The sequence below is a fragment of the Eulemur rufifrons genome, chromosome 17, assembly GCF_041146395.1.
Source record: "Eulemur rufifrons isolate Redbay chromosome 17, OSU_ERuf_1, whole genome shotgun sequence".
NCBI lineage: Eukaryota > Metazoa > Chordata > Mammalia > Primates > Lemuridae > Eulemur > Eulemur rufifrons.
In genome coordinates, this window is record NC_090999.1 from 48,994,329 (window position 1) to 49,019,705 (window position 25,377).

A 25,377-nucleotide genomic window follows, 5' to 3' on the forward strand; every position below is an offset into this window, starting at 1 on the left:
GTCACAAATCATGGCCAGCATATCCTCATTTTTCTCAGTTTGGGCACAGGTTGAGTGAAATTCAGTTGAAAATGTCTATAAAAATAAATAAGTCTATAGGAAATGTGTACAAATTGAGCAATACTACTAATACCTGGTTGGTGAGAAGTTTCCTTCTCTTCTCTTTGACCAAGTTGTATGACGTTGGTCAATTCTTTATTCATATTGTCAGTAGAATGAAAATCTGTATTATGTATGGTCCTGTTCTCTGGAAGATTTTGTCTTCTTTTTGCAACTTCAGTTGTTTCTTTTACTTGAGAATCAGCAACTGTGGATAAAGGCCCATTTAAAGAACTTGTTTTCTGGCCTTTGTCAATGTAATTCCTTTTAGTGTCTTGTTTCTTTGTCACCTTTTCCACAATATATATATCTGTTTGATTCATTAAAGGAGTTGGTGCTCTGGGGCTATAATCCTGAGGCGTTTTGATTAGGTCCATATGACTAGTCAACTTTGAAACCTCAGGTGTTGAAGGTGTTCTCATACAAGCCAGGGAAGTTTGCTTAGGATTGCTGTTTGAGTGATCAAAAGAAGTTCCACATATGCATTGTTCAAAATTTGTAACATGTTGTTCAGAAATGACTGCATTATTTGAATCAGAAAAATTAACAGCTTCCTGTTGTGCAAGTGTGGTTAGGCTGCCTGCTTTTAACTCATTTTCCTGTGAAAAATGGCCTTCAGAAGGTGAAAATTGTTGAAAAGCCATTTCTTCTCTATTTGTTATATTCTCTTTATCATTACAGTGGTTTTTGTAATTTGTGGAACATATCACCTTTTCAAATGTTACAGACTTCTCAGAGATAGAGCAATCACTATCATCATCATCAAGACTTCCCTTTATAAAAGATAGGAAAGAATTTTCCCATTTATTAATAAGACTCTCATTTTTTTCAACTGAGTTGCTGTTTTCATGAGATTTATAAGGGCTACTGTGTTGTTCTTGGAGAGTATGAGGCTGCTGATCTGTAGTAACAAGTGGTAACTTAATTTCTTTATGTAATGACAGTCCTGAGAGAGAAACAGCTTCAGTTTGATCAACAGATTCTAATTCCAAGAACTGTGCTTCTTGACTATCCGATAAATCCATGCTCTGGATATGTTTCTCTTTGGAAATTGAACAAGCCTCAATATTGTTATCTAATTCATTTTTCAGGCTTGACAGAGTTGGGCTGGAATGTTCACATGCCTCTTCTGGAAGGTCATCAATGGTTTGCAGAATATGCTGTTGACGAGTAAACAATCTGTTTATTCTGGAAGAAGAGACAGCTAGTGCCCTTCTTGGATTGCTGTCTCTATCATCTACTTGAGTCATTTTATGTTGTGTGTTTCTTCTTCCTTTACCTTTAGACAACTTTGTGCTGGGATCTTTGATGTTATGGAGATTGCCTTTTCTGAGTCCTGTAGAGTATATTTGGTTAACAGATGATTGTTTATGCTTGGATTTACAAAATTTTGTGTTTTTGGAATCTTTCTGGTAACGTTCATATACATCTTCTTTATTTATAAATAAACCCTCTTTGTTTCCTTCATTGACTTTTACATGTTCTGGCTTCTGTCTGTCGGAATTTTCATTACAAACAAACCAAATGCGATTTTTAGAACTGAATTTTGGTTTCTATAGAAACAAAATATATAGTTAGCTTTAATTTTCAGCTGCAGTTCTATACTCAATTCAATCTGCATTGTTGATATATCAAACTATTATTCCATTCAATTTTATATTTTTACCTAACCACAGGACTTACAGGGATATATCTAACCTGTTATTTCAAAAAAGTAGACTAATAGAAGAAAAGCAAATATAATAGATTTAGACTCAGTATGTATACTAATCTTCATTTCCTATTGTACATTTTAATTCCTTTTTGCACTAATCTTATTAAATATGATAAAAAATTTAATCTACTTAATTTGTATAGGCTTTTAAACTAATTAGATCAAAGTTTCCTTTACAAGAAAATGCTTCAGAAACACTCTCTTCTCCCAATTGTTATAAAACTAGACCTAGAATTAGGAGAGTTTCTTCCTCTGGTATCTGGGAGAACTACAGGTAGGTCAGTGGAAAAGGGATTTAAATATAAGAAGACAGATACTATCCTAAATTGGCATGAAAGATTATTGTGGGGTGCTAGGATTAAAATAGGAACATTGCTTCCTCTCACCATAACTCAAGCACCAGATAAAGATTAACAGCCTCCCATGTTTTGAAGGGATGGACTGACACCTTTGACTCTTGTACTGTGTTTAGGCCAAAAGAAATTCGACATGGTTGAAAAACCTCAGGTTCCATGAAGAGGAGGAGAAAGGAAATGGCTACCAATTCATTAGTATGCCCAGATAAGCTACATTTACTCAACTGCTTCTCAAACTAACGGACCAGAACTCTTTGGTTCTCGTGTAATTATTCGCTTAGAAGTAAATGTGAAGTCACTGTTACTAATGTTTCAGCAGTCTTTCTTTTTCCTCTGATGATCTATAAAACCACCAGCAGTTACATCCCCATAAAAATGTTCATTACTAAACACAGATATACCTTGTACTGGTGTACATCTTCTACGTTTAGTGGGTTAGTGCTATTCCTCTGAGCTGTAACAAAAAGAGAAAATCAAGTCCAGACTTCTAAAACCCACAAGTCTTTCACCATGAGAAAATCAAGTGGAATAAGTCAATTATGCAAACATTTTATAATAAAATTGGCACATATAACATCTCTATAATTTATAATTTCCATATTAGAAACCAAATATTATCTTAAGAGAGCTAAGAACATCTCTAAATGAAAAGCAAAACAGACCTAACAAGATAACTAATACCGAATATTGGTACTGACCTCAGTATTTTTTATTTTCCTGAAAGATATATCCAGGTATATCCTCTTTATTCAGTAGATTATGCAACTGTATGTAAGATACTTTTATAAGGCAAGAAATTCTTTCATAATTAATTAGATTATCATCAACTCCTAATACATCTGCTTAATAAGGTCCTACTTTAAATGCTTCATTCTCTTCAAAGTGAAACATATACACATGGAAAAGGCCAATCATCTTGTGAATGCATAGGGGGAAAAAAGGTGATATGAAAAAAAAAACCTAAGTTGATAATAAAAGGAAAGTACATTAGTGTCTCTTGCATTACCTCCTTTAAATACTGCGGGTTGAATTATAGTTACCTATATATGCATTTGGCCTGAAAAGATAAAAACCTAGAAATAGTGGTTTGCACATAGGAGGTATTCAATGAATATTTGATAGAGGAAAGAATAAACGAATGAACATCTTAGAAGTGATACATAAAGAATACAAATTTCCTTAAATATATTATAAGTTAGAAATATAAATTATTTTGACAAGCATATAATTTGAAAGGAGAGTAATTTAAGTTATTTCTTGGGAATAATTTTCATGACAGTAATCAAATTATGATGTGCATGATGAAGCCTGACATTCATGCACTCATTTCATACAGGTGAGGAAAGGCACACGGAATATCTTTCTATCAAGGAAAGGGGTGACGCGCACAGTCTCTGGAGACTCACTGCTGAGTTTCAATCCTGACTCATATGCTCACCAACTGGGTGACCCTGCGTAAGTTTCTTAATGTTTCTCCCTCCAGAAAATGCCTGTAAATGAAAGCTAATAATAATCCCAACCTTACAGAATTGTTGTGAAGATTAAATGACATAATCCATGTAAAGAGCTTAGAGGAGTTCCCGGTGCATCATCATTATTGTTATTATTATCATTTTCTAAGATCATAAAGGATACTGTGCCTTTTCCAAACTTTGGTTCTTAAATAAAACATTAGAAAAACAATATTTTCCAGAAACCACTCTGTCAGACATGGTTCCTAAGGGAATGTGGAAGGAAGAAAAGGGCTTTTATTTCCTCTCAGCTTTAAGACTTTACATTCTCTGGTATAACCAACTTAACACAGAGATAAAAAAAAAAATCTGAGGTGGTGAGTTTGGTGATGTAGTTGTGTTCTTTTCCCCTCTGTCACGCTGAGCTCCCATCATGTACCAGGTACTGTGTTAAGGTTATTTTAAATATATTAACTCCAATCCTCACACTAAAAATCCCATAGGTAGATGAGTAGATATTATATAAACTCAAATTTACAGGTAAGAAAATTAGGGATATTAGTTTACCCTATAGGCTTTATAACCTATAAGACTATAAAGTTAGTATAAGTGAAATCTTGTCCTGCACCAAAGTAGATATATTTCACTCTAAGATAGAAAAGTAGGAAATATATTTTATATGAGGAAAGTTCTTTATTCATTATTCCCATAATTAAAAGCTCTTCATCTAGAATTTAAAAATGAATATTGTTTGTATAAGTATACAGATATTCTTTAAGTAAACTAATTTTGCATTTATATTAAAAAGTAGTCAATAATTAGTGATAGAATTTGAAAGTTCAAACTTAAGAAATATTTAAACCAACTGATGAAGCATGATAATGCAACCCAGCTTCATAAATTCTTTTACAAAGGAAGAATGGGAGCTAAGTCCTAAGCAGAAAAGTTTGGGATTCCTTTTTACGAAAGAAATTCCCTTGGGTAGGTATAGGTTTGAAGCGGCAATTGGCAAACAGGGAGATTCTGGGTTTTGAGAAAGGGCTAGAATGCTGGAGAAAGCATTCCCAGAAGAGCAAAACAATGCATGCCATGATTATTTAAAATAGAGAAGTGCAGCAATTAAGCAGATTAGCAACGCAAAAATTTAAAAATATATATACTTTTTATATACAATATACAGTTGCCTCCAACTGGATACTTTATTTGCTATTTTTCATTCAGTTTGAAATGTAAAATTTGATTGTTTTAATAATTTATCTCAATGAGCTTTTGTACACCTGGCCGCAACAAGTTACTGTCTCTCTTATCTTCTGGTGTGATCTGGTAGCTATAGAGAAAGTCTTTTGCTCTAAGGAACCATTAATTAATTGCCTCCTAGTGGCCTTCAGTTATCAATGAAGTTCTCTCTCTTTATTATAAATGTAGGGTGTTTTGATTCAAGTCTTAGCTACTAGTCAGTAGCATTCAAACAATTATATTGCTTAAGCAGGTAAATGATTCATAACATAAGTGGTCATAAAACAGTAAAATGGATCCATCAGCCATAAAGAAAAACCAGTCTTATGACTGGTTACAGTCATATTGCTATATTGCACCTAATTTTCAATAGCAGACACACCCAACAACAATTGGAAGAACTAACTTATATTAAATAGAACCCCGCTGGGGAAGGGAATGTACTTTAAATTTCATTTAAAACCATTGAGATCAGGAAAAGATCTTTCCTAATAGATTTATCAAAGGGTTTGTGTTGACAATCATTAACCATGATATATACATAACATGTGTCCTATTATCCTTTTGGGCATGAAGGAGCTTGGTTTATGTGCCTTTTTTATGTACTCTCACATGGCCTGAGCAGTTTTTTTAAATCACACTCTTCATTAAATTGTTTGCTATCCCTGTTTCTTCTTCATTTTGTATCATCAGACTCTAATATTATGTAATGCTTGCCACATAGCAACCCTGAATGAATGAATGAATGAATGAGTGAATCTCCACAGAAAACAGATAAATTCCAATGGAGGTAGGTTAGTGAACATCTATTGTTTTGCCTGCCTAGCGCTTGTCCAGATAAGCAGCTCTCTGAAGAGAATCCACTGGTTCCTGCAGCTTAGATCCCTGGAACTGCTTTAATTCATGACCTTTCCAAGGCCTAGATCTTCAGCTTTTCATTTAATTCTTTCACTGTCCTGCCAAGAAACTCCCTTTTCTGCTTTAACTTGATTGCTTGCCACCAAAGAACTCAATTTACAGTTGTATCAAAGAACTGACACAACAGGCATAGCTGTGTTATTTGTCCCCAGGGAGACACAGAGCTTTAGCAGAGGATGGGTTTCTACTGCCAGCCTAAGCTGTGTTCTGACTGAAGAGAAGTGAAGGACTTGTGGGGAGGCCCACTCACCTTATGTTTAGAAGAATTCTCAGACTAAACTTTCCTGTGCACAAGGGGAAATTCCAAGGGTAGAAGCTTCTGTTGTTAAAGATAATAATATTTAAAAGCCTCTGGGGAAAAATATCTATTGGGGAAAATTTTTTTAAAATGTAGTTTAACAAAAGGGAATGAAGCACACACGCATCTCTTGAATGGAAAGAATTTGTTTTATTTTTGTTTCAGAGGATTGACACACTATTTGTTAAACAAATATTTGTTGAATGCCTAGTATGTACAAGACACTTTGGCATTCATCAGTAGATAAAACAAAGATCCTTTCCTTCATGGAGCTTATATTCTGGACAAAGAAGACAGAAAATAAACAATAAGTCAACTATATAATGTGTTTGGTGATAAGTGCTACAGGGTAGTCTAAGTAGAGCAGGGTAAGAGGGGTTGGAATGAGGGTTGTGGTTCTAAAAATATGTCCATAAATTTTTTGAAACTTCTCCCTTTAAGAGGTGGAGCTTAATTCTGCTACCGCTGAGTGTCAGCCAGACTTAGTAACTCAAGTTATAACAAAAAGAATACGGAAAAATTCCATATCACCTGGGATTGGGTGATAAAAAGACTGGCTTTTATCTTAGGTACATTCTCTGTCTCTTGGATCACTTGCTCTGAGTCAGCCGCCAGTTTGTCAGCAGCCCTATGGAGAAGCTCGTGTGGCAAGTAACTAAAGCCTTCAGCTGATGACCAGCAAGGATCTGGGGCAGGCCAACAACCATATTTGTGAGCTCGAAAGTGGATTTTTCTGCCCTAGTTGAGCCTTAACATGACTGCAACCTGTGAGAGACCCTGATTCAGAACGACTCAGCTAAATTGATCCCAGAATCTTGACCCTCCAAAACTGTGCAAAATAAAACATGTTTATTGTTTTAAGTACAAGATATTAGGGTAATTGTTACATAGTGATAGATAACTATTAAGTAACATAGTAAGGGTGGGAAGGGGGAAGTTGCAGTATTAAATAGGGTGTTCTAGGCCTTATTGAGAAGGTGACATTTGAACTAAGACTTTAGGAGGTGAGGGAGGCATATCTGAGGAATAACAAGGAAGCCAGCATGACTGAAGTTAAGTAATGGAAATAGAGAGTGGTAGGAGAAGGGGTTAACTAGGAGGATGGCCAGCTGATATAGGAAATTGGCTTTTCTTCTAGATTAAACGGAGAGCCACTGTAGGGTTTTGAGCAGAATAATATTGTGATGTTACCAAAAAATCTAACAGATGCATTAAAGTGAGTATAAAGAATATGCCATGTATTTAAGTCATTTTTATATAAGCTTTTAAATTGCTAACTACAGATCAAGTTCTTTTGTAGTTCAATTTAATAGAGTAATGGATGGGAGGACAAAAGTATAGCCGTAAGGAAAGATTCTCAGGTAATGGATATAAACAATCCTGGCCATATTCACTGAAAAAGATGCAAATACAATTTACATCACATCATGTTATTCAGCCAAAGGATTATGGGGAAAAAAACAGAAATTTATAAAAGATTTCTTAACGGTTTGCAATATGAAACCTGGGGGAAACTATTATCTTTCTTTTTTCTTTTAGAGTCCTATTATGTGCATTTGCAAACAAGTCAGTGTGATTTATTAAAAGAATGGAGCAAATACACCACTGGAAGGATTTTCTCAAAACTTGTGGGGAAAAAAATTAATTTCTATAATTTTAAAATAAATTTCTGTAATTCTCTAAAAAAAAAATTCTGTAACTCTCTACTGATGTGATGAACAGCTATAACAGGGCTGTTTAATCTTACCTGATGTAAGACATTTTTGATGTTTAGGAACGTATTTCTCAAGGAGACGCTTCATACGTGAATCCTTGGCCTCATCCAAAGCACACCATCCATTGTCACTTTTAAATAATGGATCAGCTCCATTCAAAAGAAGTAACTCTGTCACCTAGAAAAAGATTGTTCATGTAAGGAACCTCAAATTAAGGTTATAATATTGTAAATGTGTGCTAGCATACAACTGTTAAGTAACATCAAATATTTCTTTCAACAACGCAGAGTGTGGGTCTATCTGCAACACCCTTGCCAATAAAAAAAAGAATTAATGTAGTTGCTATTAAATCATAATTTCTTGATAAACAAATCTCTTATTAAAAAAGACAGAGAGAGAGAGAAGAAAAGAAGGAAAGAAGGGAGAAGGAGGGAAGGAGGAAGGAAGATGGGAAGGCAGGCAGGCAGGCAGGCAGGCAGAAAAGAGGTTGGGGCAGAAATGTTTGTGGTTCAGCTGCTGGTGAAATACTAAGAATTAGCATTGGGTTCTATAGTAGTAAATGTAATTTTAACAGGTTCCAGGAGATAGTTACATTTTCCATCTATACCTGTGTTGCTGCTGTCCCTGTTCAGACTGTCAGGGAGAAACCAGTCAATCCTTAATTGGTTACTACTCCTCAAGTAACCTCCTCTGTGCAGCTCTCCCTGTCCCCCACACCCCGCACACTGCTGCCCCAGGGAAAAATGACCTCTCCCCCCTTTCATGTATATATTTTATATAGTGCCCAATATACTCTCTATTATACTTATTTCTTATATATATGTTTCTACTACTGTACTCTCAGTTTTATGAGGGTGGAACCATGTTTTTCTTTATAAATTTATCATTTTTGAACAAGAAATTAATGAATATGGTTCAAAATACAGAAGGCTCAGAAAGTATCCAATAAAAAATAAGTTTCCCACCTCTACTTCTGTCTTTTAGTCATCTATTGTTTCCTGAGTGAACACTGGTTATAGTCTATTCTGAAATTTTCCAGTGCTAGTCTAGTCCAACAAGTATGTACGTATGTATACATAATATATATTTATGTGTATATATATTTTTTTACACAAGTGGTCATATATTATATACACTGTATTTTGCCTTCTTTCCCCCACCCTCCCAGCAACAGTATGGAGATTGTTCCATTATCAGTGTAGACGCCACTTCCTCATTCTTTTCAATACCTGAGTGACAGACTACTATAGTATGCAGTACAATTTACTTAACTCTATTAATGAATGTTTAAGTTGCTTCAAAGGTTTTGCTACAGATGTATGTCTTAATTGTCTTTATATTCCCAGTGACTATCTTAGTATCTGGCATAAAGTAAATGTTCAAAAGTGTTGTTTAATGAAAGAATGAATATGGGCCAGGGAGGATATGGGGAGTAGTCTTTGAGAAACATTACGCTAAAAGAAGCCTGAATTTCCATGTTAATGTCTGGAATGAAAGGAAGGATCTGAATTTCTGTCTATTGTATAAAATTAAAAATATGTACATTTTACTTTCATAAGAAAGCATCCTAGCCTACTAAAATAGTTTGAATCCTTTTCTCTCACCTTTGATATTAGATAATCTTCCAAGTGTAAGCTATTGTATTAACAAATACAACAGGTATCCCTTCTCCATCTTCCTATAATAATAAAATGACTATCATAAATTTACATTATGTCAGCCTTTTAAATAAGTTATACATCTCTCCTCTGAGATAATAAGTAGGTGGTGTCAGGTGTATCATATCTCCTTTGATACTACTTTTTAATCACTTTTGAATTCTGAGTTGTGTGTGTGTCCATTTATCATATTTATGTTAATTAATGTTTGAACTCATAAAAGCTTTAGATGCATGTTGCCAAAAAAAAATTTTAAATTGCAGAAAGGTAGTAAGTGGAAAGTAAAAGTCCCTCACACTTACCATGGTAGCCTGAAAATGTCCTCCCACCTCAAAAGGCATCCATGTCCTCATCTCTAGAACCTGTAAATGTTAACTTATTTGGAAAAAGGATCTTTACAGACGTGATTAAATTAAGGATTGTGAGATGAAGCACTTACCTTCGATTATCTGGGTGGAACCTAAACACCGTATCAAGCGTCCTTGTAATAAAAGAATCATTGGGGAGGTTTCACATGCACACAAAGAGGAAAAGGCAATGTGAAGACAAATGAAGAGACTGAAGTGATGTGGCCACAGGTCAAGAATGCCGGCAGCCATCAGAAGCAGAAAGAGGCAAGTAATGGATTATCCCTGACAGCCTCTGCAGGGAATGAAGTTCCGTTAACACCTTGATTTTAACTCAGTGATACTGATTTTGGTCTTTGGCCTCCAGAACTGTGACAGTATAAATTTCTGTTGCTTTAAACCACCCAGTTTGTGGTAATAGGTTTCAGCAGTCACAGGAAATCAATACAGATGTTGGTACCAGGAAGTAGGGTGCTGTTGTAACAAATACCTAAAAATGTGGGAGTGGCTTTGGAACTGGACAATGGGTAGAGTTAAAATCATTTTGAGGCACATGATAATAAAAGCCTCAATTGCCTTGAACAGACATTTGGTAGAAATATGGATTTTTAAAGGCTCTACCAGTGACAGCTCAAGAGGAACACAGTAGAAAACCCTGTATCATCTTAGAGAATGCATATATCATCATAAATAGAATGTTGGTGAGAAAATGAACCTTAAAGGCACTATTGGCAAGGGCTCAGAAGCAAATGTAGAACACGTTTTTAGAAACTGGAGGAAAGGATATCCTTGTTATATCATGGCAAAAAGCCTAGATGTGTCCTACAAGTTGTGTGAAAAGCAGAACTTGTAAGTGATGAACTTGGATATTCAGCTGAGGTGATTTCCAAGTAAAGCATTGAGGGTGCAACCTGGTTTCTTCTTGGGGGTTACAGTAACATCTGAGAAAAAAGAGATAAATGGAGGAAAAAGCTGTTAGGCAAAAAGGAACCAGAACTTGATGATTTATGAAATTCTCAGTCTATCCAGATTGAAAAAGATGACGAAATTTGGAGATTCACTGTAAGAAAAGCGTGCTCTGGAGAGAAGGCCAAGGATGTAGCTGGAAAACCTTTGCTAGTGTTGAAGAGAGTAGGCACGTTACTCATGGACCATTTAACCATCTCGTCAGAAGACAGGAATATAGATGGGATTGCAGAAAAATCTGTGAAAGATCCTCTTGTCTAACAGTGTGAATATTCATGACATGCACAGGAAACACACAAGGTTTACAAGGTTTTTTGAAATGCGAGGTCAGCAGAAACACTGCACACATGGACTAGAAGAGATAGGATGAAATGAAGGACTACCAAAATTCTAGAGGAAGGAAACTGGTTAATAAAACTCCTCACCTGCAAATACGTGCTACCCTTCAAAAGAAAAGGAAGGTTCATACCAAGACCAGAATCTCATGCTGAGAGTTAGCAATGAGTGGAGGGTAACTGGTGGCTATGATGTAATGGAGACCGACTAGCCAGAAGCTTAATAAGGAGATCAAGGAATAAGATAGTCAAAGGGAGCCCAGCTAAAATTACAGTCATCCTGGTGGTCAAGAACAATGTGTGTATGCCCAAAGCTGTATCCTCTGAGGAGAGATTGCAGAGGAAACTTCTGAGTTACTAGTTCCTGGATGAATGCAGGCCAAACTCATAAATTCCAAGAACAGTGAACACAGTCCATAAGCCACAGCAAATCCAAGAGTAAAAGGTGAAAAACTTTCTAGTTTAGGAAGGTTAAACACACATCTGACCAATCAGTAATTGACCACTAAATGGTCTTGAACCAAGAGTATTCCATAGGAAACAAGTTGATAACCCTGGGAGGTTCTCATGTCTTATGCTGCTTCTGAAAGCAAGACACTAGACTCCATAAAGCTGTGAATCTCCTATCAGGACTGGACGCCACTGTGTAACACTGTAAGAAGGAAATGTTCTTCTAATGCTTATAAAGCACCATAGGAAAAGTGTGTTAAAGGAGAGCAAGTTGAAAAAATACCATGTGTAACCAAAAAATGTTCTGTATAGTTATTAAAAGAAACATACAAAATAGCATCTACCATATTAGACACAACAAACCCATCACACAGTAAAATTTAATTATAAATTTTGAGTTTCCATTAGCAGAATGAACTGAAACTGAAATTCCTGTATGTTTTTCTATTGTATGGTCCCAAAGATATTGAATATCTGTAGACTATATTATTTGCTCTGCAAACAAAAGCATCACAGTACCTTATAATGTCCATTTATCACAGCATCATGTAGGGGAGTAATCTGGTACCTTCCTTTGATATTTACATCTGCTCCACCTTTTAACAGTTCACTTGCTGTCTTATAAAATCCTCCTACACTAGCTTCATGAAGTGCTGTCCAACCTATTATACAAAAACAATATGGCATTTGTTTATATTTGGCACCTTAATAATATTTTGTGCTTGCCCTTAAAAAAACAACTCTAATTCTAGATTTCTTTAAAAATATTTTGACTATATGAGACAAGACAAAGCACATGAAAGCACACTGTAATACTTGGTGGGTTCAATAAATCTGAGGGACAAATCAAATTCCTATTCCTTAATTAGCCTGTGGAAAAATGTGAAAAGAAGTAAAATACTTGGAAGTAATCCCGACCTCTCCAAATAAAAAGGCTGTACAGGGGTCCTTATCAACTCAGAGAATGCTGGTAGCAACTCCCATCCCAGTTGTAACAACTAAAAATGTTTCCAAAAACTGCCAAAAGTCCCTGGGGAGGGCAAAATCACCCTAGTTGAGAACCACTGCCATAAAGTGTTATGAAAGGAGTTTCTCCCATAGTATTAATTACAAAATCATGAGGAAGAAATGAAGAGCACCAAAAATGGTAAATATATAGTTAATAGGGTTTTTTTCCTATAAATTTCCTTAAAATGCGTATGGCTTTTTAAAGCAAAAATTATAACATTATGTTTTAGTATTTATAATGTATATAGATGTAATATATATGATAGCTATATCATAAAGAATGGAGGAATAAATGGACTTATATATATTCAGTGTTCTTACATTTTATATGTTTATAGGAAGTATTATTATATTAACTCTAAGATGACTGTGAAACATTAGAGGTATATATTTAATCCCTAGAGTAACAACAAAAAAAGACTGCAAAAACAAAGAGAGAAACAAAAAATGAAGTCAGCACACAGGAAACAATTAGTAAAATAGCAGACCTAAATCCAACCATTTATATTAAATGTAAATTGACTAATCACTCCAATTTCCAATTAAAGGCAAGATCAGCAGAATGGATAAAAAAGCAAAATCGTATGCTATCTAAAAGAAACATACTTTAAATATAAAAACAGGTTGAAAATAAAAGGATGGAAAAAGATATAGCAAATAAGCAATAAACATAACAAGGCTAGGATGTCTATATAGTATCATGTATAGTAGACTTCAAGATAAAGCACATTACCAAGCAATGAGAGGCATTTCATAATGATAAAAGAGTTAGTTTGTCAGAAGACATGACAATCACAACTGTGTATGTACTTCGTAACAGACATTCAAAATATAGAAAGCAAAAATTGACAGAATTAAAGGGAGAAACAATCTCACAACCATAGTTGTGAAGATTTTAACACCTCTCTAAGTAAATGATAGATCAACTAGACAAAAAAAATCAGTAAAGACATAGATGATCTGAACAACATTATCAACATCTTTAGCTAACTGATATTTGTAAAACATTACATCCAACAACTAAAGAATAAACATTCAAGTGTACATACAATATTCATGAAGACAGACCATATACTAGGCAATAAATCAATTCTCAATAAATGTAAAAGGATCAAAACCATACAAAGTGTATTCTTTGATTACATCATTTTTAGTCAAATTAGAATTCAATAACAAAGATATCTGGAGAATCCCAATATTTAAAAATGAAACAATTTTTAATATAATCACTAGCTTGAATAAGAAAGCATGTGAGAAATTTTTAAAATTTCAAACTGAATGATAATGAAAATAAAACATCAAAATCTGTGGGATGCAGCTAAAGCAGTACTTAGAGGGATTTTTTTTTTGAGACAGGGTCTTGCTCTCTTGCTCAGGCTATAGAGCAGTGGCATCATTATAGCTCACTGCAACTTCAAACTCGTGGGCTCAAGTCATCCTCCTGCCTCAGTCTCCCAAGTAGTTGGGACTAAAGGTGCCTGCCCCACGCCTAGCTAATTTTTCTATTTTTAGTAGAAACAGGTCTTGCTCTTGCTCTGGCTCGTCTCAAACTCCTGAGCTCAAGCGATCCTCCCACCTAGGCCTCCCAGAGTGCTAGGATTACAGGCCTGAGCCATTGCGCCCAGCCTATTTTGTTCCTTTCTCACAAGGCACTTAGCCTTTTCTTTTTTATAGTATCACTATATACATATATATATGTATATATATATTTATTTAAATCTTCCTAGTAGAAATTATTAATCTTTTTGGTTTCACAGTATCTGGCACATAGGCAGCGGCATACTGTGAAAGCTCACTGCATTGAACTGACATGTCGCATGAAGGTCATATGCCTCTTGCCAGAAGTTCTTGAATGTGGCGGGGGAAGGGAGAGAGAGAAAGAGAATGTGTTTTGGGAGGTGAAGTGACAGTTGTATTTAAAATGAACATGGCAGGTGATTCAATTGAAAATCGTTTGTAGACAACCCTGTGGAAACATTGCCCTCTGTAATTCTGTGAGATATGCTAGCTAGAAATAAAGGTAGAGCTAAGATGCAAAGTGAGAAGGAAACACAGAAAACAAGAGTTCAAAAAGCATGGAAAATATGGTAAGGATAAAGAATTAATGAAGGTGACAGAAGTGCCTGGGGCAGTGAGGAAACCCTATATATTAACTGGCCGAAGACAAGCAGGGCACAACCACTGAGAATGTTAACGCTGGCACAGAAAAAAAAAAGTCCAATGAAAAGAAACATATTAAAAGATGCTTGGGAAATCCATAAAGTCAAAATTTACTGCATGTAGAGCTAGTTCTGAACTCAATGGGCAAAGAGTACTAACAGAAAGAACCATGCATTTCTTGAAATCAAGGCAACAAGTGCTTTGGCTAGCAAATAAGGCTCCAAGATTGAGGGTTATAGGACCATCGTGGTTGACCTGGGTATGAGATTTTAAATAACATCCTGATTATACTGTAAATCTAGGCCTTGCTAAATGTAGTAATGGGGGTACACTTGTAATCACCTGCTTGTTCATGAATTTTGTTGTGCCATTTCTGTGCACAAGACTTTTTGCACTATTTCATAAATTGAGCAAGTCTGGAAACAATAGGAAAAGTATGGACACCCAAAAGCACCAGCCAGGTTAGCCCACTGCTGTTCAGCGCATTAAGTACTTAATTATCTTTATGGAATCACTCCTCTCCAGGAGAACATGTGAGATTCTCCCCACAAGGAAGACTGTACGAGAGACCTAGCCTTGCAAAAAGAATGCTCTTTCTGAGCTCCCTGTCCCACCCTCTGTACTTCATACTCTATTCTCTCCATTCCCCTGGCCACTGCTCCTACAGTACATCTATCATTTCATGACAAATTTTCCCCTGTAGTTCTGTGTACCATCAGCTTTTTCCAGTTTTTGACTTCATTTCTCTTCCATTCAAGGTTGAGTCTCATAGTAACAATGACCATGCAAAGTCATCCCCAGGAACCATCCTTCTATATGCCACTGCACATGACCCATCTGGCATAATCTGTCAAGGAGAAATATAATGCTTCTCTCCTGCCAGCCACTCTTCTCACTTTACTGTCATCCCAAGAATCTAATGATGAAGAGCTACTTAATAAGAAAATTAACTGAAAGCCTTCTGTTTAGGATTTGCCTCAGGCCCACTTTGCTATACTTTTATAGGAGTGATTCAGCTGAAACTACAAACCACTCTTAAGATAACTGTGGGTGGTAACCCTAACTTACCTGCATAACTTGGCTGATTAACATTTCCACCTTTTTTTATACAATGACGAACAAGATCAACATCATCATGCAGAGCAGCCTTATATAGTAAGTTTTCTCCAAAACCGTTTCTCCGATTAATGCTAGAAAGAGATAATTTATTCATCTTCATTTTTTCTGAAATAGGGGAATGAACAAAAGAAAAAACATCCTTATTTGCATATCAGGAATAATACAGACTACAAATTATTGACTTCAAGCTACAAACTTGGTAGGTAACAGGTTGCAGGATTAATTTAGTCAACAGTCTAGAAGTGAGGTATACTATATTATGAAAGAGTATTTCATCCATTAACCCAACTATAATGTTATTTACATACAAAAAGAAAAAAGAGACAAGTGTCATTAGTTTAAAAATATTTGTAGTAGACTACAAATCATGAGAAGCAGTGTATGTCAACTGAACACCCATGAAAGGTGCATGTATGAGAAGACAGATTATTTTCTTAAAAGTTCTGGTGAAAAGGATTATCTAGAACTATATATCATCAAATTTGATAAAATGTTATAATACCAATGTCTTATAAAACCATGAGGAGAAAAATCTCAGAGGCACATAAGAAAGATACAGCAACTAGGCTGGGCCTGGTGGCTCATGCTTGTAGTCCCAGTTACTTGGGAGGCTGAGGTAGGAGGATGACTTGAGCCCAGGAGTTTGAGGTTGCAGTGAGCCATGATGATGCCACTGCACTCTAGCCGGGGTGACAGAGAGAGACTCTGTCTCAGGAAAAAAAAAAAAAAAAGAAAGAAAGAAAGATACAACAATGAATCCCAGTGAGTTCAGAAAAAGGAATGCTAAATTTTTTTCTTTGCTAAAAATAAGTAAAGAACCATGGTCTTGATCTGTGTAATATTTTTGATTTGCTAAGCCAGAAAATGCACAATTAAAACAATTTTCCAGGGGCCAGGCACAATAACTCATGTGTGTAATCCTAGCACTTTGAGAGGCCAAGGCAGGAGGACTGTTTGAGGCCTGTAGTTCAAGACTAGCCTAACCAAGGGTGAGGCCCTATCTCTACAAAATATAGAAAACTTAGCCAAGTGGTGACACTCGCCTATAGTCCCAGCTACTTGGGAGGCTGAGGCAAGAGGATCAATTGAGCCCAGGAGTTTGAGGTTGCAGTGTGCTATGATGATGCCACTGCACTCTAGCCCAGGTGACAGAGCAAGACCCTGTCTCAAAAAATAAATAAATAATTTTCCATATGATGCATAACAAGTACCAATTTTCCACCATGTTTCCTAAAATACTGAAGCTCCTCATTTAGGTGAGTACTGCTCCTCAAATTCTGTCAATTTGGGGGTAATATTTATTTGGATTTTCTTAATTTCAGAATAGCTTTAATGACAGGTTTTCCAGTTTTGATCTAGTTAAGCTGCCCCATCATAAAACCTCACAAAGGTAATTGAGTACTGTAGCAAGTTTCTTAATGGAGCACAATTTAACTTCTTTGCTTTTATTTGACTCCCTCCGTTCAGTACCACTATAAAACAAATAAAACTGCTAAACATTTGAGCCTACCTTCCTACACACTAGACTAGAAAGTATTCTTCTCATACCAGGTAAGTTGCATGCTTACCTAGAATCAGTAGGTTTTATTCCAAATACGTCTGTGCTAGTTGCATTTGCTGCTATAATTATATAATTTTCTGATCTTGGGGGAAAGCATTTAGTCTTTCACCATTAAGTATGATAGCTGTATGTTTTTTGTAGATGCCCTTTTTCAGGTTGAAGAAGTCCCCCCTCTATTCCTAGTTTGCTGAGAGTTTTCACAAGAAATAGATGTTAGGTACTGTGAAATGCTTTCTCTGCAACTACTGAGATGATCATATAGATGTTCCTTTTTAGCTTGTTAATATAATGAATTATAATGATTGATTTTTAAATATAAAACCAAACTTGCCTTCCTGGAATAAAGACCACTTGGTCATGATCTATTATATAATATTGAATATGATCAACTTTGTTTAAAATTTTTATATCTATGTTCATGAAGGATATTAGTCTAGTTTTCTCTTCTTATAATGTCTTTGATTTGGGTACCAGTTTAATGGTGCCCTCATTAAAATGACTTGGGAAGTATTTCCTCATTTTCAATTTTTGGAAGAGTTTTGTGTAGATCTGGTATTATTTCTCCCTTAAATGTATGGTATTAATAGAATTCACCACTGAAGGTATAACAGACTGAAGTGCATTCTCCAAAAACTTATATGTTGAAGTCCTAATTTGACAAGATGGGATTCAGGTGTGTGTATATATATACTTTTTTTTCCTGTGAACTGCTTGTTCATGTCCCTTACCCATTCTCATTCCTTTTCCTTCTTTTTCCCCCAGTGTTAACACTTTCAATTTATTATTATCTGACATATAGAAAGTTATGCTTATTTAATGGATACAATTCAATGAGCTTGGGGATAAGTATGTATCCATCACCACCATCAAGGCCATAGACATATACATCCTGTTCTTTACCTTTACTGTTTCATAAAGGCTTTTAGCATGCTAATGCAATTAACCCTTTGTCAAATGTTGCTAATGTTTCTGCTTTGTTTTATGTTTGATTTTCTTTAGGGTATATTTCTATACAATTTTTTAAAAAGGTATACAGTCAATTTTGTCATTCTTTTCCCTCTTGGCTTCTGGGTTTAAATCATTCTTTAAAAAAGACTTTTTACACACCAAGATTATAAAAAGATTCACTTATGTTTTCTTCTAGAACTTTTTTTCATTTAAATCTTTGATCGACCAGGAATAAAGTTAGTATAAGAAATGTTATAGGGATCCAATTTTGTGTTTTTCACTATTTATTGCTTAATCTTTCTTTTATTTGAGATCCCATCTTTATCACATATCTGTCCCATATTCCCATTGTATCTGGCTTCTACATCTAAACTCTCTATTCTGTTTCATTGATATATCTATTCCTGTGCCAATGCCAAATGACTTTAATTTCTATAGCTTTCTAACATACTTTCATATTATATAGAACAGGATCTGCCACTCTACTCTCCCTTTGCTTTTTATTTTTCAGAATTTTCCTGGCTAGTCTTTTATATTTACTTTTCCAGGTGATATTAGTATCATTTTGTAACATTCTCATAGTTACCCTCCAGCCCTGTAAAGCAAAACAAAATAAAATAATAACAATTAACAAATAGAGAAAATCTGTTTCTGATTGAGATCTCATACATTTATAGAGTAATTTTAGGGAGAAGTAAGTTTTCTACAATGCTGAATCTAGTCAAGAACAAGGTTCTTCTTTTCATTTACTTGTCTTTTTTTATGTCTCTCGGAAGAATTTTTAAACTCTCTTCTTACATATGGTATATTTCTTCTTAGTTATATAAGTAGGTATTTTCTTTCTTCTGTAACAATTATAAATGAGATCATTTCTTGTATTTTCTAACAAGTTAGTGCTTAAATATATATGAAAGTTATTAATTTTTGTCTTCAGTTCATTGAATTTTTAAAACTTTTTGTTTTGAAATAATTTCATATCTATAGGAAAGCTGTAAAATTAGAACAAAGAAGACACCCCTTGTTCTATTTGTCATGACTGTAAATCATTCTTACACACTCAGACACATATGTATGTATTAATACTTTTATAAATTATGCCCTTCTATTAATACTTAAGTGCATATTTCTAAACACAAGGACATACTCTTAGATAACTACAGTATTTTCAAATTGTGAAAACTTAATACTGATAACAATATTATTATTTATATCTACAATCCATATTTCAATTTTGCCAATTGCTCCACTAACTATTATTTTTCAACCAGTGTTTCTATAATAGATTCTCTTACTGTTTTGCACAGTTTTTTACTTCAGTCTTTTGGGTTGAAAAGGAATACATAAATAAGATCTAAGAATCATAATAATTTTGCCTTGTCCTTTCCTCCATGCCTCTTGGTATGCTTTCTTATAGCCTCATGCTAGGTTGGTCACATATCTAAATTTGAAAAGAGTTCTATAACTACTCTTTTCAAAGTAGAAATATAGAAAAAATACCAGCCTATGAATCAGAAGTTCAGAATCAAATCTCAGTTATGCTACTAATGAGCTGTTCGATGCTAGGAAAAATCCTTAACCTCAGTTAATCCTTAACTGAACTTCAGATTCCTCATTAGTAAAATGAGAAAGTTGAGATAGATAATCTCTGAATCCTTTCTACCAAAATTCTGTTTCTGAAAATTACTTAAAGAAATAGAAAAATATTCAAAATGTGCCTCACCATTTTTTCCTGTAAGTTTTGTATTTTTCCTGACCTGTTCCCCACTCTTGAATCTGGATGAATGCATATTCTTCCCTTTAGCTTCAATCATTAAAGCAGGATCCTGCATTCTTGAAAAATAATGTATTATAAAATTACTATAATATTTTCTACAAGCATTCACAGAGAATCATACCGAATTTTGACTAAAATTTTAAAACTCGAAGCTATTTTACTGAACTGTTCTCAAATGGCATGGCAGTTTTAAATATGGAGATGGCTCCTGAGTAAACTGCAGATAATTCTGTGACAGGCATGCCAGTCATCATGGCTTTTAGCCCTTTCTTTCTACCACTTATGGGTTTCTCTTCTCTAGGGGTGGTTACCTACAAGCATGTGAGTATTCTGAGTCTTCTGCCCCTCAACCCTCAAGTTGGCATGCTACTATCCAATCTATTCACCTATTCAAAAGGCAGGCCTTTTGCAAGTAAAAAGAGCTTGCTGTACGGTATGGCACTGACCAAAAACTGTAAAATAAAAAAAAAAATCAGCAAAATAAAAATAAAGCTTTTTACTTTTGGGTAACTGTATACTGACCCTAACGTCCCCAAGCATATAATTATCTACAAGGTCTGCTGCATACCTGGGGAGAAACATAATTTGGTAGCATACCTGAAATTCGCAGTTGAAGAGTTATTATTTGTTAGATTCTCACAGCTAAGGATTTTTGGTAAAATCTTTTCTGGCATCTTATACATGTCATCTGTGTGCTTTGCATCTCGGCTTACTTTCAGTTTTCCCAGTCTGGATGATCTCCTTAACACACATGCAGTTTTCCGGTCAGAGCTATTTTCCACTAAATTTGAATTTCCCTTATTATTTAGTGGTTCACAGGATGTGACATTTTGATGAGCCAGAGTTTGCAATCCAAATGAATCTGGGTCTTCTAGGGGCTACAAAGATAGAAATACATCCACAAATAATTACAACATGACAAAAAAAATAAAACTAGAAGAAATTAAATTTTATATTGTCCTTTGATTAAACTAAAATGTCTCTTATAGGATGAAAGTACAAAAATTCATTAGACATATGTGAACATAATGAAAAATTTTATAATAATTAAATGTAATAAAGGACATTGCAGATTTAAAAGCTTAAGATAAGAAAAGCATAGATAAAAATGATTTTGATCAATATGTATCCTTAAAATTCAAGAGCAAGCCTACGGTCACTCTGGGCACTTTAATTTTGCAGGAAATAGTAAATGTAGAATGATGAGAGACCCATACGACATTAGAAATGTCACAGTGGGCCAGATCATTGGTCTATTCCACCTAGTATTTTGTTATCTGACAGCAGCAGTAAGTGATATTTTGTGGAACAGGATAGATAGTACATAACCCCCATTACATTGATTCTAAAAGGTTAACAGTATATCATGAATTGCTCTAATTTTCCCTTAATAATTCATTATAGATTTAACTTCCATGAGGATATTTATGCTTTATACATATCATCTAAACCTTTCTTGAGCTTATTTACATATCCAGTTTGCAAAGCTTCTCAAGGTAACAAGTTCTGTATTTTATTACAGCTGAGTAAGAGTATTTGACTTGATGTGTTCTAAGTCAGTCTCATTTCTACTTTTAAAAGGGTTTCTTTTTTCTTTTCTTTTGGAGAAGTGCTAAGTTTATGCTCACTTTATCAATATCAATCATAATTTCCTATACTTTACTCATATTCCTTCCTTTCATATTAAAACAATGGAATGTTTAATCTTTATACACTATCTCTGTAATTAATTTCTCTTTTTCTGGATTTTTTTTTTTACCCTATTTGTCAGTTTTGAGATTTGTTGAACAGAACTGCAGGAAGTATTATTCCAGGTGTACATGATGCAACATGAGCTCAGCATTATGTTATCTAAATCTTCCCAAGGTATTCCTAAGAACATTGTTGTAATGGCCAAAAGAAAAGTAGAAAAGAAAGAAAACAATCCAAATGACCATCAATAATGAACTGGTTAAATAAATAAATTACAAGATATTCATACAGTGGAATACCACTCAGCAAATTAAAAGACTTAAGTAGAGCTACATTTGCTGACATTGAAAGATAACCAAGATGCATTATTATATTTATAAAATAAGATGCAAAGCATTATGTATAATATAATCCCATTTATATGAAATAAACTTATATAGAATATGATAGTAATAATTGGAGACAGATACACCAAACTGTTAACAGTGATTATCTCTAAAGAGTGGAACTGTGGAGGACTTTTTATTACTATATTGTTATGTAATTCTATAATTGCTTAAATTTTTAATTGTGATTAGGAAAAAAAAAACCAACGAGGATTATGTCAACATAAAAAAGGGACTTGGTGAGTAGTAGGACGTTACAGGGCCTACAGCCATAATACTGCAGGAATTCTAAACCCCAACAGTTTAGCTACCTGACAGTATTTTCAGACATAAAAGGCAAAGTTCTGCTTAAACTAGGCATAATTTTTTTCCTTCCCCTAGTAGCCCAATTGCATATATTCCATGTCCAACTATAAATAAATGTGGGGTATCCCATCTCTACTGTGCACCCAGGTAGACATACTGATTTTCTGAGCTAAGAGAAAATTCTGGTAAAGAACTCTTTCCTTCCTATATTCAAGCAATCTAATGATATGTCTTCTCAGATCTGTTGGGAAAAAAAAAATCTATCCATTATAACTTCCTAACTCCTTGAAATCTCTATCCCAGGAATTTCTAAAAAGATCACTGTATGCTTCAAATTCACAAAGTTATCTTCTGGGTATTGATATTGGATAGAAGACTTTAATTTAACACAAGAAAATGTGTTAAATGTTACTATAAAAGGCAAAATCATAGACTCATATTTGTACCTACTTGCTCCACTGACAGATGTTTGTCCTGAAGCTTAGCTAATGTGGAACCTTGCTAAAATGGTGGAGTAGAACAAATATGACTCAAAATTCACCTTTGCTATTTGTGTACCATCTTCATTGGTCTGAGACATATTGAACCCCACTTCCAAACATTCATTGCCAGCATTGATAATGCTGCCTCCCTCTTTTCCAGGACAGATGTGTTTCATCTTGGCTTCTGGCAATGTGTTCAGGGCTGCCAATAATTCAGCTGGCAATGCATCATCCTTTGTATTTTCTAGTAAATCTCTATGACATGCTGACAAGGCATTCAAAGGTATTGATATGGAACTCGGAGAGCCACTCAATGGATTTGTCAACTCTTTATCATCAAAATCATTGATTATTTCAAACAATCTTTCCTCCTGGGTGCTTTCTGGTGATGTCAATAACCTTTCTATGGCAGACACAAAAGTTTCAAGAGAGCTTTCTTCATCCTTAGTTTCTTCAGAAGTCATGGTCAATGTGACTTCCTTTCCAGGCTCAGAAAATGTGTTTGGTGCTGCTAAGACCTTCTCTGGTGCTATTCGTGATTTCTCCTTTATAGCAACCACCTCAGATACCGTAATAGCAGTATCTGAAAGAAGGCTAACTTCAAGTGAATCTCCATCTTCACTTAGGTCCTGTGTATTACAATAGAAATTACATCATTACAACACATCCAATAAAGTACTTAAAATGAAAACTTTATAGTTTTACAGTTTATCTTATTTATAAGTTACCCTCAAAATTTCTATCAACATTTCTCCCCTTCCATAAATAAAACAACACTTTTTACTACTTTCCTATGCCAAATCACTAATTACTGAACATGTGGTTTAACATTTAATAGTGGACCAAGGATAAAATTGGCTGGACCATAATTGCAGATGGCAAATTTTTCCACTAAGTTTAAATTATCTCTGCTAACAGAAGAGGCAGAGAAGGCATGAGTAGTTAAATTAACAGATGATCTCAAAACTTCACAGCAGTTAACGGTTATAAAATTTTCCTTTGCCAAAAATTTCTATTTCACTTTATAAAAATTATTCACTAGGAATAAAATTGGTGTCATTTCATCTTGTTTTTATTTCCCACCTTTGTATGGATAAGTAAATGTGAAACAAAAAAGCCAAAGAACAGGAGGTCCAAGGAAAAAAGAGGAGAAATGAGGGCACAGTTCTGTGTTAATATTATAAGCCCTGGCTATAAATTAATGGCTCTGGGTTGTGGTTATTTTAAACAAAAAACACAAAACTTAACATTTCTAAATGACTATTACTTTTCAAATATATCACCTTAATAGTTTATACCTGTTCTCACAATGTTTCTAATGCTCAAAATATTGTTAAAATCCCTCTTTTTGAAATTGCTTTCAAAATAAGTTTGTAAGCCATTCAAGAAAATAATGTGCATCAAAGACACTGAAATTTTTTCCTACATTAAAAAATTGTTAACTTGATTGACCTTAAATAAAAGAATAGGTTTCAGTGACTTCAGCTTTTTCCAAAAATCAAATACACCTCCTTTTTGACAGGATACGCAGTAATTTGTAAGCCTTCTAATATTCTGATCGGATTTGAATAAGAGAAGTGAAAACTATTTTATTCTTCTTCCTGTCCTTTTCTACCTGCCACCATTTATCTATATATGGCATACAAGCTTAAGAAGATATATTTGTTTATTAGTAGTGTTAACTATAATTTGTTCAGAAAGACAAAAGGAATTTGGAAGAAATTTAAGAACCATATCCTATCCATTCTGTAAGTCACAGCTCAAGGCCTTCCTCCTATTTGAAGTCCTTATGTCTACTAAATTCAAGGCACTAGATGTAATAAAGTGTGTACAACGGGCTTTGTCCTAAAGGAACTTAATTTGTAACTGAAGATTCAAGGCGTAAATACCCGAGATATTAACCAGAATACAAATAATGTCACAAAACATTTATGAAATCAAATGTATAGCATAAACCATTATATATTAATCAGTTCCATAGAGCCTAGTGTCTTGCAAGAATAAATTTTCTGGGGAGGGGAGAAATGGAGGGAATGATTTTCATGATTGTTTGAAAAATGCTTGGTCAAATGCTTGTTCAAACAAAGTTAAACAATTTACTTTGGCACAGGACTTTTCCGAGTATGTGCATTGTAAATCTCTGAGGAGACTTTAGGACACAGTGTTCTCCAAACTTTTTTGTCCAACAAATCCTTTTTCTCAGAAGATCTATGAGTGTCATATGGTGCAAGTGGTCAGGAAATACTGATATAGTCACTGAATAATGAATGCTAGAGAAGGAGCAATTACTTTGGCCAAGATCACCAGAGTCATCTGAAACAGATCCACAGAAGAGAAAGGACTTGAGCCAGATATTAAACATTTGTGAAAGAGTGAATGGAAGAACACATATTTATTA

At 34.6% G+C, this 25,377-nt stretch overlaps 1 protein-coding gene across 2 annotated transcripts in view; it reads right to left on the reverse strand.

The window, feature by feature from the left end:
- The window catches only part of ANKRD31 (ankyrin repeat domain 31), a 106,413-nt gene that overhangs the window by 43,550 nt on the left and 37,486 nt on the right, over window positions 1-25,377 (reverse strand). For both annotated transcript variants that reach the window (XM_069492421.1, XM_069492420.1), the window contains exons 7-14: window positions 23,039-23,608; window positions 20,711-20,991; window positions 20,060-20,169; window positions 15,780-15,935; window positions 12,063-12,205; window positions 7,820-7,964; window positions 2,571-2,623; window positions 134-1,652 (exon numbers count right to left, since the gene is read on the reverse strand). In XM_069492421.1, coding sequence (XP_069348522.1) covers window positions 134-1,652; window positions 2,571-2,623; window positions 7,820-7,964; window positions 12,063-12,205; window positions 15,780-15,935; window positions 20,060-20,169; window positions 20,711-20,991; window positions 23,039-23,608 — 2,977 coding nt within the window. The remainder of the gene's footprint in view (window positions 1-133; window positions 1,653-2,570; window positions 2,624-7,819; window positions 7,965-12,062; window positions 12,206-15,779; window positions 15,936-20,059; window positions 20,170-20,710; window positions 20,992-23,038; window positions 23,609-25,377) is intronic.